Consider the following 16,654-nt stretch of genomic DNA (forward strand, 5'->3'; position numbering starts at 1 on the left):
TCTCTCTCTCTCTCTCTCTCTCTCTCTCTCTCTCTCTCTCTCTAACAAGAGCTATTGAATAGTTTCCTACATCCTAGTGAGTATTCATCACACAAAAATTAAGATAAAATTTTATATGGGCTTTGAAGGCCCAATAAAAGAATAAAAGGCTCAACTTAATTAGTTTTACTTAAAGGCCTTACAACCCAAAACGATGGATGAGGACCGTCGGATTTGATCTTGCACCCCTTCTTCTCCTTCGATCATAGGGTTTTAGGGTTTTAGCATTTTTCTTCTTTCTAGCTCATCATCCCCAAAAGACCTCACCGCCGTTTGTTTATTCATCCTTTCTCTGAGCCTCGCCGATTAATCTCTCCCAGGTAAACTACTTGGATTTTACTCGTAGAACAATTGTACAGAGATTGATAACCCCTAGTTCGTTCCTATTAGTATTGTAACAAAGTTTTAATTTTGTTATTCAAATTTTGATCTGAGATAGTGGAAGAAATAAAAACCCTAAATTCGCTATAATTTTGCATATATCCACAGAACCGTTCCAGATGAGGAAGCTCAAGCGCCACGAGAAGACGCTTCTGAAGAAAGTTAATTTCTTAGAATGGAAAAGAGAGGACGGGCAACGGGAAAACGAGATTACTTATCGATACCATATGGGCTCTCGTGACGATTACAAAAAGTTCGTTCCTTTATATATATATAATGCTCTGTTCTGCTTATTCTTCTTTTTTGGTTTCAGTGTTTTTTGATGGAACAATGGTATTTTTTTTACTGATCATTGAGACTGGTTTCTGGCAGATATTCAGGATTGTGTAGGATGGTGCAGAAACTGACGAATATAATGAAACAAATGGATGCAGCTGATCCTTTTCGTATTCAGATGACTGATATGCTTTTGGAGAAACTGTGAGTTTTTTTTTTTATTCTATTGTGTGCAGCTTCTATATCGACCTTCCCTATTGTTTTAACATAATATTAGCTCCCAGAGGTCTCTAAGTTGGTGTTTTTTCTAGTTAACTACCTTAGAGACAGATAAATTTGGGGTTCTGACTCTTTACTTTATATAAGCTATGTCTTTGAAATTGAATGTCATCCTGCTAAAATCTTTGATCAATGTTTTTCTGCTGGTTTAACAATCTTAAGGAAACGATTGAGTCAGGGTTCTTACGAAATCTACTCAGTAATAGCTTTAGTGCAGAGCTATTACTGTGTAGATCTTCAGAACTACATATTTGAATTTGTCTAAGTACAGGAAAAAAGTAGCAACTCTAATGAATCTTGTGGTTCCATTCTGCAATGAGAAAACTTGTATTCTTAATGGCTGAATGGCTTGTCTTTTTTCTACATGTGTGTTGAAATTGCAGATATAACATGGGTGTTATACCGACTAGGAAGAGCTTGGCTTTAACTGATCGGTTATCAGTTTCATCCTTCTGTAGGTAAGAGTTTGTGCAAGTTCTTTTTTATATAGGCAGCAACTTTAGCCAATCACATCTCAATTTCGTTGGCCTCATGTAAGGTTTTCTTAAAAATTTATTTGCAGGCGTAGGCTATCGACCGTGCTGGTTCACCTGAAGTTTGCAGAGCACAACAAAGAAGCTGTGACATACATAGAGCAAGGACACATTCGTGTAGGCCCAGATACAATTACTGATCCTGCTTTCTTAGTAACTAGGAACATGGAAGATTTCATCACCTGGGTTGATTCATCCAAGATTAAACGAAAGGTGCTTCAGTACAATGACAAATTGGATGACTACGACATGATTGCTTAACTTTGAGGAAAGGAGGTGAAAAACAAAAAAAGACTCCAATGTTTTGTAGAAGCCAAGGAAGGTTCAGTGCTACTACTATTGTAGGGTTTGGATTTTTGGTTTATGTATGTGGTGCTGCTACAATGCCCTTGTTTTTTTATTTATTGAACTATTGTTTACTTTAAAAAAGAAAAAAAATCCCATTATATATATATTTCTCACATTTCCATATATTTGTATGACTTCAATATCATATTCATATCATAAACATATCAAATCTAACTGTAAAAAGAAAGTGAGGTTTTTCTAGGTTTTTCCCATGGTTTCCTTCATTTTCTACTTCAAAAACGAATATGCTAAGCATATTCTATCTGTATTTTATTAATTATTAACAATACCCTTAACTTCCTAAATTTATCAGTTTGATCCATTAATTTTTTAGTAAGTAACTAATTCAACAAGTTGTACATAAAGTAAAACACTAAACATTATTAGAAGTAAAATCAAACTCATAACATCAATACAAAAAAACACATATTTCTCCCACAAATTATCAATTAATGCATTTCGAAGATGGGAATAAGTTTTTTTTTTAATCTTTTTTTTTCTCTCTCAAAGTGATTTCTTTTTCTGGAATTTCATATTTTCATCATTTTTTATTTTTACATCCGGAAGGGAAATTTTCCTTCCAATTTCAATTGGGTCATCGAGGTCAGATTCATTTTCGATTATCATATAATGTAAAATTATTCATGTAGTCGTTATATCATGTATCACATTTTTCTTCCAAATATAAAAAATAATCTTTTGTGATTGGAGAACATATTTTTTACAAGCTTTTTCAACCAAACATTAAATTAAAAAAAAATTCTAAAGTTGTACGTCCAAACAGAAAGAAAAATGTTTACATTTTTTTTTACATATTTTCTAAATGTTTTTTTGGATAACAAAATATATATTTTTTAGAACCCATAGACTCATGAATAGTTTACACTATAATAGACCATTTTTTATGTATATCATTAGCCAAATAATAACTTATATTTAAAGTTTCACGTTGAGCAAGTTGTTTGTTTTTCTATTGAATATAAGTTATTATTGCATTCTAATTTGATTGGAAAAATAAAAATATGGAAATTTTAAACTGATCGGATAAAATAAACATAAGTAATTTATTTGGTATAAATATAACAACTTGTAATAATTTGAAGAATTATTTTGTAAATTAAAAAAAAAAGTCACTTTCAAAATATGAGGATATAAATAGTATTCATTATACAACTATTCAATCTTCTAAAGATGGAAATATCACAGAAAAAGATAAATCAATATATGGTTTGATTTGACCCCACAAAAAAAACTCAAATACAAAATTCAACTTAGATATTTTTGATTTAAATGTACTATTTTGTTATTTTACGTGAGAGATACAATTATAAACAAACCTGTCTGATCCGACCCGACCAGAAATGACCCGAATCGACCAGAACATTGTAATTAAAACCTGTATGTGTGTTTTGCTTTCTCTGTTTCTCTCGCTCGCGTAGAAGCTGAAAATGGCGGTTCAATCAAGTCAGAGTGCGTATTTTGGGATCAGAACAGCTTCACCTTCTCAGAAACTCTCTTCGAAACCTGTAGCTCATATCTCTCTGTCGACGAAGCTCAAACCCTCTTTTCTACCGTCGATTTCGTGCTCTACTTTTAACCCTGGTCAAATTCCGGCGAAACTCGCCGGTATCAGTTCCGGAATATTCGTTTCTCCTTCCGATTCCACATTCTCTTATGAACCACCAGAATCTGAATCTCCTTCACTTGAAAAGGTCAGTCACTGGTCACTGTCAAACACTTTTTTGCTGGAACAAATTGGGGTTTTAGCTTGTTAGTCAAAAGTTGCAACCTTTTTTGTCATTTTAAAACGAAACATGTGGTAAAGCAAGTTGTTCCATCAAAGCCATGTCTGACCACATCTCCATCTCTTACTCACACACATATAAGCTCGCTTATGTTGCATCATTGCTGATTTCGGAACACCACTACTGTAACAAATTTGAGATGTATGGTTTCTATGCAAAATCAAACCGAAGTTTCTTGTCTACATCCATTTTGGTTACTCGTTTTCCCATTGTGGGTGCTAGTGAAACCTAACTAATGTTGCTTTGATTCTGAAACTTCGTTGTGAAAGAAAAGTTGAGATAGTATTATTATGTGTGCACTAAAGCGAGGAGTTTATTGACTCATCAACTGCAGAAGAAGATGCGTGTGCTAGTGAAGCCACTGGAGAAACCAAAGGTGGTGCTAAAGTTTGTGTGGATGCAAAAGGACATAGGAGTTGCATTAGACCATATAATTCCAGGATTTGGAACAATCCCGCTTAGTCCATACTACTTCTGGCCTAGGAAAGATGCTTGGGAAGAGCTTAAAGCTTTGTTAGAGAGCAAGCATTGGATCTCTGAGCTACATCGTGTCTTCCTCCTTAACCAAGCTACAGACATCATCAATCTATGGCAATCAAGCGGTGGGGATTTCTCTTGATTGGATTCACATTTGTGGATGGAAAAGCAATTCATCCGAAGCTGTTTTATCATCATAGGTATTATTATTAATGGTCGCAACTTTTCCAAAGTCTAAAGCTTTTTTATTGTCTAGTGTAGTAGTCCCTTTGTGCTGCCTAATTCTGTTGAAACTGATCATTCAAACACAAAAAAAAAGCTCGTGTCTTGGTGGCTTTTATGTTCAAGAGTGTATCATTGTATATGCAAATGGGTCGTGTTTGTGTCATTTCGTGTGTGTTTTCAATACCATTGCAATCCTAATCATTTATGGTCAATGGATTCACTGTAGAGAAGCTAGAAAAGTAAAAGTTTTTGAGGTTTCTGGAACATTAAAAATGACGAAATCTCTCTTATATTATTTTTTCATACATAAGGATACTGAGAGTTTCTCTTATTCGGAAAATGCAGAATCAGAACCAAAAAAGAAAAGAAAAAAAAAAAAAAAAACTCAAACCTTTTGTTCAAGCAAAGTACTTGGACATCTGAATGGCTTTATTGGTCAACCCACATTTCTCATAAAAGGATTTTTTCTCGACACTACAATCAAGAATCACCTTGTAGCAACCCATTGATTTGCAATGATCCATCAGAAACTCAACCACCGTCTTCCCAAGCTGCTTCCCACGGAAACCCGAATCCACGACAACGTCTTCGATGTGTCCTACTTTACCGCAGCTCCTCACAAACTTCTTCTCTATCATCACGCTCCCAGTCGCTGCGATTTTCCCAGACGCCTCGTCTTCGATCACGCATATCACGTGGTCGTCACCGTACGAGCTTATCTCTTCGAATCGCCCATCGAACTCTTCGTCGGTCAATGACCCAGCGACGGTGAGTTGACCTAGAAGCTCTATGAATCCTTTTCTCTTATCGGAGATCTCTAGCCTTCGGATCTTGAACGTCTCCGGCTCCGCCATTAAGATCAGATCGGAAACAATTTTATTATAATTTTTGAATTGTGTCTGTGTGTTTGTGGTTTCTTTCTTTATAGGATTCTCTCGCTCATGTGTTGTAACTGAACATACCCCACCACCACCACTTCACATTATATTATTATTATTATTATAATAAAGTACGAGGAGGACGTAATATTTACGAAACGGTACTCAATCTTTTAACTAATTACACAGTTCGCTTATATTTCTCTATCAGTTCAATTTAGGTCCTTTATTTTTTTTTTTTTTTAAATTACCAGGATTTAAAGAAAACAAGAAAATGAAGTGACAATATTTATTGAAATTACAACAATCCAACAAGTGAAAATGTAGAAGGAACAAAAAAAAAAAAAAAAGTTTAAACATGATATGTATAGATTACATAATTGGAAATGTGAGGAGTGGAATTATTGAATTTAGGGTTGATGGTGACTAGAAAAGGAAGATGAAGCCGGAGGGATTCCAGGGATGAGAGGGATCGGAGGGAGTGGAACAGGTAAAGAAGGTGGTGTTGGCATAGGTAGTGAAGGCGGAGTTACGCCTGGGACTGGTGGAAGAGTCGGAAGAGGTGGAAGAGTCGGAATTGTTGGAATCGTTGGCAGAGTTGGAGCTGCTGGGGGAGAAGGAAGTAGCGGAATTGGAGGGAGAGTTGGGGGAGAAGGGATTAGCGGGTTTGGTGGAAGAGTTGGTGTTGGGATAGAAGGTATCAGAGGGTTTGGAGGGATGACGGATGGAGGGTTAAGCGGGTTCGGAGGAAGAAATTGGAAATTGGGTTTTAGCACTTCGGTTTTCTTGTCTTCCAAGTAAACAGATTTCTTGTTACGCAAGGAAGCTGGTTTCCGTGGACCTGGTCCTCCTGGAGAAGGAAGAAGAGGAGGAAGTGTAGGAAGAGGCAAGTCTGGAAGGGGAGGAACGATAGGGAGGTTCGGGATAGGGGAAGGAGTAGGCGGATCTTGGATCGGTGGAGGGAATGAGGGATCCGGTAAAAGTGGCTTGGGGTTGACAGGTTTTTGGCTACAAATCTCTGGTTGGTTTTCGGGTTTGAAAGTGAAGAATCCTGCAGAGAAGACCCTAGTGTTCTCTCCGTGATGGTTTGATTTAAGGCGTTTTAGAGAAGAAGAAGTCGCGGAAGAAGCTATGGAACAGTAAGGCTGTGAGCTACTTAGCAACTTCACAGAGCATCTCTTGATCTTCTTCACATGTTTGCTGACTGAGAAAGGTAGCTTCACTTTGAATTCACCTCGCGCATCTGTTTTCACTTCTTGTCTGAAACTCGGTTTCGAGTTCTCGTCAATGCATTCCACCGCAACTAAAGCACCTGCAACAAGATCCAACAAAACTATTCATAAAGTCTTTCAAGAACGCTCAATATTAATCGGCATAAACTAGAATTACATAGACTGCAACCTGTCGTAATCTTGAACCATAACCGGTCAAACCAAATTGATAGTTTGGTAAAACAGAGAGCTCTGTTCTATATTCCAAGAACCAAATTTTTTTGTTTCAACTAGTTCGATAAAATAAGAGCAAGAAAAAAAACGAAACCCAGACCTGGGATTAAGTGGTTGGGTGATTTCGAAAAGGCGCCGTTGAAACAAGTGTCACAGTAGACAGTTCCAACCACAACTGCAGAAGAACGTGTCTTCTTCATAACATGTTGTTGTCCTTGAGATAAACCTCCATTAATAGAGATGCCTAAGAAAACCATAAGGCTAAACCAAACCCATAAGGTAGTTGTTCGCTCCATAGTTATCGACCCTGTCTTTCTCTATCGAGGAAAGAGGCATATATATATATAGGAGTGTCGTGTGAAGAAGATGAGTGAGCCACGAAAGATCAAGAGATTGCAAAAGAAAGCTTATCTCTTTTTATCTCTATGTTAATGTGAATCATGGGAAAAATACAAAGCCTAACTACAAAAGATAGCTAGTATATTGTCTTGTGACCCTATCCTTCTACAGCTCAGAATCTGAATTATTGTAAAAAAATAGTGTAAGAGGTGAGAAAAAGACAACAATAAGATTTGGATTCACGTTCGCGTGTCGATTAGATTGATCGTTTGCTCGGTAAAAAACACGTACGAAGTTACTGTGATCGTATATTGTTTCTTGAATTGCGGGATTTGCTGAAACTACTACCCTCTTGATATTTTTGTTTTTCCTTTTTGACATATAAATTAATAGACATCTCAGATTATGTTTTATGTTAAAGGTTGTGAGATATTTTAGAGTTCAAAAAAATATCTGTTTTCTGCATCTTTCCCTTATTCACATCTTGAAATTTTGAATGAGACTAAAAACATGACATGATTTTTCATTTCCAAACTGTGAATATAATCCATGTGGTCATGTTTGTTTTTTTATCATGTATTGTCTACAATCTACATCCATATTTCCAAATAATGACATTTACAAATAATTATTGTTAAAATATCGCAATCGTCAATTTTATCCAAAACTAAACTTATTTAGTAATAGTCTAACCGACTAGTATATTTACAAATAACTATTATACGATGAATCATTTGCAATATGATGTTCTGAAACTTACACATTCTTTACAACAACAATCTACTTTTAAAAAAAACCCACACTCCAAAACCATTAAGTTTTTGCTCAACCATTAATTGGACAGAGTAGTATATTCCACAGATGATTATTTTCGTTTACATATCGAAAACGATTGGTTTTAGATTTGGAGAAACATATAGCCAATGAGACTAAAGTTGATCACTAGACTTAAGTAAATTATAGTTTTTTTTTTGTGTGTGTGTGTTCTGTAACAGAGGAAACATTACATGAAATTAATGAAAGGGAAGGCATATGGGAATGAGAACGGGGAAGCGAATACAGTTGGAGAGTCTCTGTCGATTCACGAGACACTAAGCATGTCCACACAACCATATATACCCAATTCTTACTTCTGTCTTCTTATAGAGTATGTATACAAAATTCATTGTTGAAAAGGACAAAAGAAATAAATATATAAGTAATAATGTGAATGTTTTTCTCGAATTTTCTTGGTTTTTCTTTTCTTTTTTGGTTTTTTTCTTAAATGGGACGTCGTATTTGTTAAAAAGATCAGCAATTCGCGAGAAGGAACAAACTCTATTAGAAACCGACGAACAAAAAGCAACCACTGATTTAAAAAAAAAAACATTATGTCAACTTAAGAAACCAGTGGTTGTTTTTTTCTATGGAGAACTCGTAGAATTTCTAACTTGAAATTATCAATTTTTCTGATATTTTATCAATATATTAATTTTAAAAAGCCACTGGATTTTTTTAAAACATTAGATATTTTCTCAATATTGTTACATTAGATTTGGGTTTGATACTTGGATTCTTAACAACCATAGTTTTTTACGGATTAATAGATGCAAAATCTATTAAAGATTTTGAGAGTGTTGCAAGTAGATCCGTGCATGTATCATGGTCTAGTACGTAAATGTAAATCTGAGTATTATAGAGAGAACTTCGTGGAATTATTGTTTCAGAAAGGTTTTTATCGCAATGGGTGGGGTATTGGGTACCATAATTAAAAAAAAACATTTATATATCATCACAATAAAAAAATATCAAAATATATAATATGAAATGGGCCAATAGAAAAGTACTTGATCTGGGCTGAATAACAAAAAAAAAAACCCAACTCTTTGTTGTCCCACAAACAAACTACTTAGTAGTACACTAAAACTTCTATAAATTAATACTCTATAAATTAATAATCACTATAAATTAATAATCACTATAAATTAATAAATTTTGCTGGTCCCAAGTCGGGTAAGTGTAAAAATTAACAATATTCGATAAGATAATAAGATAATAATTTTTTTGAAATCTCAATGTAAAATATGGTCCCAATAATATCATAAATTAATAATCATGTAAATTTATATATATATATATATATATACTGATATAATAGCGTATGTTTCTCCTAAAACTCATTTCTATAGAACATTTGTAATGTTGTATTTTCAAACTATAATGATATCTCTAAAATATTTTATAACATGTCATACAAATAATTAAATTTTAAAGTTTTAATTTTTAGATATGCATCATTTACAATTTGATAATTAGACAGATTATTAAAATATGAGAATTAATATTATTATTATTCATAAATTTGAATTTATGTATGTCATGTGTATAAGTCAATTTGTTTATAGTATTTGTAATTTATTGTCAATAATGCTTTATAAATATTACAAGTTCAATTCCTAAACCATAAAATTTATAACATCCGAAAGTTTAATCTTATTTTGCTATAATTGTTCCAATTCATAATTTAAAAAAAAAATAAACAATTAAAAATATATCTATAAATTAATATCACTATAAATTAATAAAATGTCTTGGTCCCAACATTATTAATTTATAGAGGTTTTACTGTAGTTTGGTTCGTACTGAGTCGTCGTCATTGTTTGTTATATTTGTAAGTCTGTAACAGTTTAACAAGATGATGACTTGTGTGGGTAGAAGATTAAATTAAAGAAATTTTCGATAGATATAAATGTTAGCTACTGCAAAGACATTTGGTTTTCCATACTAAGTACTATTTTCTTATGTGAATAGTTGATTAATCATACAAAAAAAATTGTACATTTGATTTTTTTTTAATTATAATTCATCAAATATTTCTAATATACGTAATATTTTTTTCCTTGCAATGTTATTTTTTTCTACATTCAGTATATCTATCTTTATTATCAAGATTTCTATTTTAGTCATATAGATTTGTCAATTTATTATTTGTATATTAGACTTATATATTGTTATTTGCTATGATATATATAAGTTTATTATTTATCCCATTATAGACACATTCAATAAATTTTAATCCCAACTTTTTTTTATTTTTGCTTTGATTACTTTTTAATTTTATTTTTGAATAGCAAAATCTCTAATGTATGATTTTCTTAAGTAAAAAAATGTTCATTATGTCATCATTTATTATTTTTTTTTTGTTGCTTTTGTTACATTTATTTTTTAATTTTGAATAGCAAAATCTCAAGTGTATGATTTTCTTAATTAAAAAAATCTTCCTAGTGTCATCATTTATTAGTTTTACTTATATTTTAAACATGTAAATTTGCATTAAAAAAACAAAATGGCAAAATTATAAATCTATTTTAAAAACAGAAACAATAGTTTTGGTTTATGTTGTTTTGTATAGAGAGAGACTCAAGTCTCTCAGTTCATTGGCCATTGGTGTAGGAGCAACAACAACGCCCACCCACCTTCACACCAACTTCATCACACTACTCCTCCTCCCTCCTTCCTCCTTCCTCTCACTTTTTTTTCTTCTCTCTGACGGATTTTTAATAAAACAAAAAGTGAAAGATTAAAGCGCTTCTTCACTTTCCTTGTAATCTGCTAATAAAGCAAAATTGATTGAGTCTCTTCTTTAATTTTCGTCGGTTCTTTTTTCTTTGTCCGATCAAAATCGAAAACCCATTTAGTTCTTCGATGAAAGGTATAGTCTTTGTTCCGATTCCTCTGTTTTTTTTTTTTTTCTTTCTTTCAAATATGTTCTTTTCTGTATGTAACTAGATAAAAATGGGTTGTGATCGACTCTAATTAGTAAGTAAGTACAATCTTTTAAAAAAATTATTGTTCTCTGGTTTGTCTCTGACTTAAACCAAACATGGATGTTAGTTTCTTAATTATTATTATTATGTTTTTTTGTTTTTCTCTGTTTTATTGCGTTTGTTAGGGATTTACCTAAATTAGGTTTCACCTTTTAGTCTGTTAATTGCTTCCATTTCACTTTTACCAATTTTTGCCAATTGAAGCCTTTTGAGTTTTTTTTTACTGAGTTTGGTGAATGATGTCTCTTGCTAGGAGTCTCTCTGCTTATTTGTCAATGCTCAGAAGCTCTTTAGTTATATGGCTGACATATAATTGGATTTTTTTTTTGTTGTTGTGAGTTGTGATGAGTTTTGGATAGTAACTTGAACAGATAGATGTTTTACAATCTAAAAGTCCAAACAGTGATCAGATCATTCTACAGGTGATAATTTGAGGGAGTGAAGCAGATTGTTGCTGTCATCTTTGGAGAGTTTCTGTAATTAGAAACCCTCTCATTTGGCATTCTTGGTGAAGGTTTAGGAGTTACCTAACCAGCTTTGTGATTTTGGTGATAGTTTCAAACCTATTTACCTCCAAGTTAAAGAAACAAGAGAAGGAGATGGGGTGTGTTTCTTCTTGCTTTCGTGTCGACGACTTTGAGGATTACCCGAATCCAACTAGTTCTGTTAACAGAAACTGCCCATGCCCGAGATGTCTTGTTAATAGCTTACTTAACCTGGTAATGTTCTATCTTCCCAGTGTTTTTACTGTGCATCTTTTAGTTATATATAACGTAGAGCTCATCGAATTTGATCTCTTTTGCAGTACATCTCTTTATTCAGAAGAGGAGAAACTCGCTCTCTCCCATCCTCCTTACAGGCTACTACTACTAATGTATCAATAGCTTCATCTACTTCGTATGATAATTTTATGTCTAACACATTCCATTCTACTCCAAGGCCTCTGCCTTATGATGCTGATCCAAGATACTTTCGGTCAAGGCGTGATTCGCTTGTCTCTAGACGCGATAAGGGTTCAAGTCATTCTCATGAGGAAGCTGAGCCATTAAGAAGTGATACTGATTTTGATTCTGAGTCTTTCTCAGTGGAAGGAAGCAAATGGGCTAATAATAAGCTTATTATCTCTGGTGAAGATTCAAAAGAAGAGTTCTCTAAATCCACTCGAAGGATTCTTAAGTCAAAGACAATGGCTACTGGTGATGATGAAGGCATGTATATTACATCTGATGATGAAGATGTCTGTCCAACCTGTCTTGAAGGTATTCATTTTCATCTGATTTTTGTCTTTGATCAATAATGCATTCGAAGGAAGCTTAGTATCAGATTTTTGCTTGNAACTGCCCATGCCCGAGATGTCTTGTTAATAGCTTACTTAACCTGGTAATGTTCTATCTTCCCAGTGTTTTTACTGTGCATCTTTTAGTTATATATAACGTAGAGCTCATCGAATTTGGTCTCTTTTGCAGTACATCTCTTTATTCAGAAGAGGAGAAACTCGCTCTCTCCCATCCTCCTTACAGGCTACTACTACTAATGTATCAATAGCTTCATCTACTTCGTATGATAATTTTATGTCTAACACATTCCATTCTACTCCAAGGCCTCTGCCTTATGATGCTGATCCAAGATACTTTCGGTCAAGGCGTGATTCGCTTGTCTCTAGACGCGATAAGGGTTCAAGTCATTCTCATGAGGAAGCTGAGCCATTAAGAAGTGATACTGATTTTGATTCTGAGTCTTTCTCAGTGGAAGGAAGCAAATGGGCTAATAATAAGCTTATTATCTCTGGTGAAGATTCAAAAGAAGAGTTCTCTAAATCCACTCGAAGGATTCTTAAGTCAAAGACAATGGCTACTGGTGATGATGAAGGCATGTATATTACATCTGATGATGAAGATGTCTGTCCAACCTGTCTTGAAGGTATTCATTTTCATCTGATTTTTGTCTTTGATCAATAATGCATTCGAAGGAAGCTTAGTATCAGATTTTTGCTTGGATTTTTGTTTCAGAATATACATCAGAGAACCCGAAGATTGTTACAAACTGTTCTCACCATTTCCACCTCAGCTGCATTTATGAATGGATGGAGAGAAGTGAAAACTGTCCTGTTTGTGGAAAGGTAACACTTTTCATGTTCTTCAGACAACATCACGCATAAGTAGACGTGTGATCCTAAGAACAATAGAATGGACAAATGTGCAAGAACCCTTGAAACACATATCCGTGAAAGTATCCTTAGAAATGAAAATCTATAGTTATCTGGCCTACGAATTCAGAACATTTGCATTGTTTTCTCATTCATGTTGATTAAAGTAGAATTTTCCTCTGCTGTGAATTCGTCTCGTTTGCAGGTGATGGAGTTCAACGAAACACCGTAACTTGTTACCATTGATCCTGTCTTTTACTGTCTAAACTGAAACTGGGAAGATTGACAAGGCAGCAGACAGATGTGCAAATTAATCTGTTGATCTGTGAATACTTTTTATTTACAATTTATGGTAGATATATGGAAATGAGGAATTGTCTCTGCACATTTGGCTAATGGAGTTATGAGGAAAAGCCCTCTGGAGAGAAAACAACAGCAGCAGCAAAACACAGGCACACAGGAATCTGACATGTTTCTCAAGATTTGCTTATGGGGCAGTGTTTTGTTTTTTTTTACATCAACATTTTGTATGAATTACTTAACCCTTTTATTAATAGTATACATGTGAGGTTTTCAATGGGTCAAGAAGAGATCCCAGTGTAACCCAAGCTGTTTCTCATTACACGACAATAAAAACCGGTCTCATGGTTCAGTGCCAAAACAACTTCCACACATTTCAATTCTTAATATAANCGAAGGATTCTTAAGTCAAAGACAATGGCTACTGGTGATGATGAAGGCATGTATATTACATCTGATGATGAAGATGTCTGTCCAACCTGTCTTGAAGGTATTCATTTTCATCTGATTTTTGTCTTTGATCAATAATGCATTCGAAGGAAGCTTAGTATCAGATTTTTGCTTGGATTTTTGTTTCAGAATATACATCAGAGAACCCGAAGATTGTTACAAACTGTTCTCACCATTTCCACCTCAGCTGCATTTATGAATGGATGGAGAGAAGTGAAAACTGTCCTGTTTGTGGAAAGGTAACACTTTTCATGTTCTTCAGACAACATCACGCATAAGTAGACGTGTGATCCTAAGAACAATAGAATGGACAAATGTGCAAGAACCCTTGAAACACATATCCGTGAAAGTATCCTTAGAAATGAAAATCTATAGTTATCTGGCCTACGAATTCAGAACATTTGCATTGTTTTCTCATTCATGTTGATTAAAGTAGAATTTTCCTCTGCTGTGAATTCGTCTCGTTTGCAGGTGATGGAGTTCAACGAAACACCGTAACTTGTTACCATTGATCCTGTCTTTTACTGTCTAAACTGAAACTGGGAAGATTGACAAGGCAGCAGACAGATGTGCAAATTAATCTGTTGATCTGTGAATACTTTTTATTTACAATTTATGGTAGATATATGGAAATGAGGAATTGTCTCTGCACATTTGGCTAATGGAGTTATGAGGAAAAGCCCTCTGGAGAGAAAACAACAGCAGCAGCAAAACACAGGCACACAGGAATCTGACATGTTTCTCAAGATTTGCTTATGGGGCAGTGTTTTGTTTTTTTTTACATCAACATTTTGTATGAATTACTTAACCCTTTTATTAATAGTATACATGTGAGGTTTTCAATGGGTCAAGAAGAGATCCCAGTGTAACCCAAGCTGTTTCTCATTACACGACAATAAAAACCGGTCTCATGGTTCAGTGCCAAAACAACTTCCACACATTTCAATTCTTAATATAAGCAAAGTTCCAAAAGGCACAAATGCCACTTATGTCTACAAATCCAAGTCTTTGTGTCTATACTTTTTAAATATAAAAAGGACTTTTGTTGGTGAGCTTGATCATAGAAGATGATGACTCTCAAAGCATCCAGCCTGGAATGTAACCATTTCCCTGTTGTGCCTGAGCTTGTGTTGTCGCAGTTATTTGCTCTGAGCATACCGGATTATCATACCTGTCACCATAACATCAACAATAAACTTAATAGGTTCTCAAACGTTGGTGATCCCTATTTCGACCAAGCAACTAAAAACTTTGAACAAAGACAATCTTAGTTGTGAAGTACACAAGTTAATATGCAGATGGTTTTTCAAGGCAAAGGATTTACCCGATTTGTAGAGTTGGATTGCATTCAAGAGGCTGGTATAGTCCCTGAGAATGAGCTTGATGATGCGCATAGGTAACATTCTGTTCACCGCCATCCCATCCTCCTCCTCCTCCTCCCATATGATGACTTCTCACCCCAATCATGTCGTCCAGCTAAACAATTATATATCACAAAAAGACTATAATCAGAAACAAGAAAACTAGAGATGATTCCAAAATGTTTAAGAGACTTCAAAACTGAGATAATCGCAGTCATCAAATGCATTTATTGTGTTTATACCTTCATTGCCAAAGCTCTATTGGTCTCAAGCAACATCTGCTCTTTATTTTGAAGATCAGAGAGCTGGTCAAGCATGTACTGTGTCTGCAAACAATCATCATGCCACCATAGTGTCATAATTAAACAACATTTTTCACACATTAATCTCATTTGAATCATTAATTCTCTCTCTCTATATATATAGCTTTAAATAGATGATGATGATGACCTTGATGGACCGAACTTGCTTGAGAGAGCCGTCAAGTTGACGTTCAAGCTGTTCTAGCTCCTTTGAATTCAGAGGTCCTAAATCCTCCCCAAGAAGATTTCTGCAAAAAGACACATTCATATACACACAAATTGAATTATGTTATGTATACGTATAATTGTATAAATACATGTAGGAGAAATAGATAGATATATATACCTTTGTTGACGCTGTAGGCTCTCATATCTACCCTTAAGCTTCAAATACTCTCTGTAGCTGTTCTGAAATTACAAAAGAAGTAGAATTTTAGAAGAAACTTTCTTGAAATGGTATGATAGAAATCTAAAATATCATCTGAAGTAGAACACCTCAAGTTCTTTGGCAGGTTTGTTGTTGACTTCAATGGAGCCATAGCTGCATTTCTGGTACCGATCCAATGTCTTGAGCATGCTGAAAGAAACTCACAAACATGATAAAGAAGCTAATCAAAAAAAAGATCATACTTGACTTAGTCGATAGACCTTACAATATGAACATAACCAAGAGCAAGCTCTTCAAGTTTTTATAATTCCATCAAAAACTGAAGATAATTTCTACTATTCATCTAACTCACGAAATACTTGGGATTTGATTGTTCCAGACGTTTAAGTTTTGCATTTGTATTTACATATATCAAGAATATTATTTGCAAGCAATATCTTATACTCTTTCATTTGAGTTGATTCACAAAATGCAAATAACACATTTTGATAAAAAAGTAATTAAAAAAAGGTAACTAACTAAACTATTTTAACATATAAACATCTACGCAAAAAAATTGTTTTTAAAAAAAACACCACAATAATTAAAGCTTCATAGATATACACACGTTTAAAGTATTAACCACAATAAAGTATGATGAACTAACAAATGGTTAATGCATGGAACCATATATTATCATTCTACGTTGGGTACTTATAATTTTCATAGAAATCTGTGAATCCATCTTTTTTAAGTTTCCAATCAGACAGACATATATAATTAATTAATATAAAACTTTTCAGATTGAATATCTGGATTTGTGTTTACCTTGAAATTAACCCATCTACAATTCTACATGTACATATTAATTTCTAAAAAAAAAAAAAAAAAAAAAAA

General features: G+C 34.0%; 7 protein-coding genes across 10 annotated transcripts in view; 4 read left to right on the plus strand and 3 right to left on the minus strand.

Moving 5' to 3' along the window:
* Nucleotides 242-1,954, plus strand: LOC104705857 (U3 small nucleolar ribonucleoprotein protein IMP3-like). Its single transcript, XM_010421947.2, has 5 exons — nt 242-359; nt 529-673; nt 793-900; nt 1,359-1,433; nt 1,538-1,954. The coding sequence occupies exons 2-5, from the start codon at nt 540-542 to the stop codon at nt 1,767-1,769; spliced, it is 549 nt and encodes a 182-aa protein (XP_010420249.1). The 5' UTR covers nt 242-359; nt 529-539; the 3' UTR covers nt 1,770-1,954.
* Nucleotides 3,180-4,747, plus strand: LOC104705859 (30S ribosomal protein 3-2, chloroplastic-like). 2 transcript variants are annotated; one of them, XR_754385.1, is made up of 3 exons: nt 3,180-3,568; nt 3,996-4,338; nt 4,709-4,738. XR_754385.1 is itself a non-coding variant. In XM_010421949.2 (2 exons), the coding sequence occupies exons 1-2, from the start codon at nt 3,305-3,307 to the stop codon at nt 4,278-4,280; spliced, it is 549 nt and encodes a 182-aa protein (XP_010420251.1). In that variant the 5' UTR covers nt 3,180-3,304; the 3' UTR covers nt 4,281-4,747. The 2 variants fall into 2 exon arrangements, 1 of the variants encoding a protein (XP_010420251.1); XM_010421949.2 differs by having other exon boundaries at nt 3,996-4,747.
* On the minus strand, nt 4,635-5,304 carry LOC104705858 (glucosamine 6-phosphate N-acetyltransferase). The gene has a single exon (XM_010421948.2). It carries the CDS (start codon nt 5,215-5,217, stop codon nt 4,762-4,764), a length of 456 nt encoding a protein of 151 aa, XP_010420250.1. The 5' UTR covers nt 5,218-5,304; the 3' UTR covers nt 4,635-4,761.
* On the minus strand, nt 5,507-7,111 carry LOC104705860 (WAS/WASL-interacting protein family member 3-like). The gene is made up of 2 exons (XM_010421950.1): nt 6,787-7,111; nt 5,507-6,553 (listed from the first exon to the last, which is right to left on the minus strand). The coding sequence occupies exons 1-2, from the start codon at nt 6,980-6,982 to the stop codon at nt 5,652-5,654; spliced, it is 1,098 nt and encodes a 365-aa protein (XP_010420252.1). The 5' UTR covers nt 6,983-7,111; the 3' UTR covers nt 5,507-5,651.
* LOC104705862 (E3 ubiquitin-protein ligase At3g02290-like) lies at nt 10,414-14,596 on the plus strand. Of its 2 annotated transcripts, none has more exons than XM_010421953.2 (6): nt 10,414-10,716; nt 11,387-11,550; nt 11,637-12,027; nt 13,705-13,767; nt 13,857-13,966; nt 14,199-14,596. In XM_010421953.2, the coding sequence occupies exons 1-6, from the start codon at nt 10,710-10,712 to the stop codon at nt 14,223-14,225; spliced, it is 762 nt and encodes a 253-aa protein (XP_010420255.1). In that variant the 5' UTR covers nt 10,414-10,709; the 3' UTR covers nt 14,226-14,596. The 2 variants fall into 2 exon arrangements, with proteins under 2 accessions (XP_010420255.1, XP_010420256.1); XM_010421954.2 differs by having other exon boundaries at nt 10,415-10,716; nt 11,254-11,550.
* Nucleotides 12,067-13,580, plus strand: LOC104709053 (E3 ubiquitin-protein ligase At3g02290-like). Its single transcript, XM_010425722.1, has 5 exons — nt 12,067-12,090; nt 12,149-12,211; nt 12,298-12,751; nt 12,841-12,950; nt 13,183-13,580. The coding sequence occupies exons 1-5, from the start codon at nt 12,067-12,069 to the stop codon at nt 13,207-13,209; spliced, it is 678 nt and encodes a 225-aa protein (XP_010424024.1). The 3' UTR covers nt 13,210-13,580.
* LOC104705861 (developmental protein SEPALLATA 1-like) overlaps nt 14,517-16,654 on the minus strand; it is a 4,116-nt gene continuing 1,978 nt past the window's right edge. For both annotated transcript variants that reach the window (XM_010421952.2, XM_010421951.2), the window contains exons 2-7: nt 15,886-15,967; nt 15,737-15,798; nt 15,539-15,638; nt 15,331-15,414; nt 15,052-15,203; nt 14,517-14,898 (exon numbers count right to left, since the gene is read on the minus strand). In XM_010421952.2, coding sequence (XP_010420254.1) covers nt 14,805-14,898; nt 15,052-15,203; nt 15,331-15,414; nt 15,539-15,638; nt 15,737-15,798; nt 15,886-15,967 — 574 coding nt within the window. In that variant the 3' untranslated portion in view covers nt 14,517-14,804. The remainder of the gene's footprint in view (nt 14,899-15,051; nt 15,204-15,330; nt 15,415-15,538; nt 15,639-15,736; nt 15,799-15,885; nt 15,968-16,654) is intronic.

Source organism: Camelina sativa, chromosome 8 (assembly GCF_000633955.1).
Source record: "Camelina sativa cultivar DH55 chromosome 8, Cs, whole genome shotgun sequence".
NCBI lineage: Eukaryota > Viridiplantae > Streptophyta > Magnoliopsida > Brassicales > Brassicaceae > Camelina > Camelina sativa.

What these genes read in the sequence shown, in the direction of transcription:
- LOC104705857 (XM_010421947.2), top strand. Translation starts at nt 540, where the DNA reads ATGAGGAAGCTCAAGCGCCACGAGAAGACGCTTCTGAAGAAAGTTAAT. An exon ending in TCTCGTGACGATTACAAAAA is followed by an intron (nt 674 to 792) that starts GTTCGTTCCTTT and finishes GGTTTCTGGCAG; the next exon opens with ATATTCAGGATTGTGTAGGA. An exon ending in TCAGTTTCATCCTTCTGTAG is followed by an intron (nt 1,434 to 1,537) that starts GTAAGAGTTTGT and finishes ATTTATTTGCAG; the next exon opens with GCGTAGGCTATCGACCGTGC.
- LOC104705859 (XM_010421949.2), top strand. Translation starts at nt 3,305, where the DNA reads ATGGCGGTTCAATCAAGTCAGAGTGCGTATTTTGGGATCAGAACAGCT. An exon ending in AATCTCCTTCACTTGAAAAG is followed by an intron (nt 3,569 to 3,995) that starts GTCAGTCACTGG and finishes CATCAACTGCAG; the next exon opens with AAGAAGATGCGTGTGCTAGT.
- LOC104705858 (XM_010421948.2), bottom strand. Translation starts at nt 5,217, where the DNA reads ATGGCGGAGCCGGAGACGTTCAAGATCCGAAGGCTAGAGATCTCCGAT.
- LOC104705860 (XM_010421950.1), bottom strand. Translation starts at nt 6,982, where the DNA reads ATGGAGCGAACAACTACCTTATGGGTTTGGTTTAGCCTTATGGTTTTC. An exon ending in ACCCAACCACTTAATCCCAG is followed by an intron (nt 6,554 to 6,786) that starts GTCTGGGTTTCG and finishes ATCTTGTTGCAG; the next exon opens with GTGCTTTAGTTGCGGTGGAA.
- LOC104705862 (XM_010421953.2), top strand. An exon ending in GTCAAAGACAATGGCTACTG is followed by an intron (nt 12,028 to 13,704) that starts GTGATGATGAAG and finishes CAATGGCTACTG; the next exon opens with GTGATGATGAAGGCATGTAT. An exon ending in ACTGTCCTGTTTGTGGAAAG is followed by an intron (nt 13,967 to 14,198) that starts GTAACACTTTTC and finishes TCTCGTTTGCAG; the next exon opens with GTGATGGAGTTCAACGAAAC.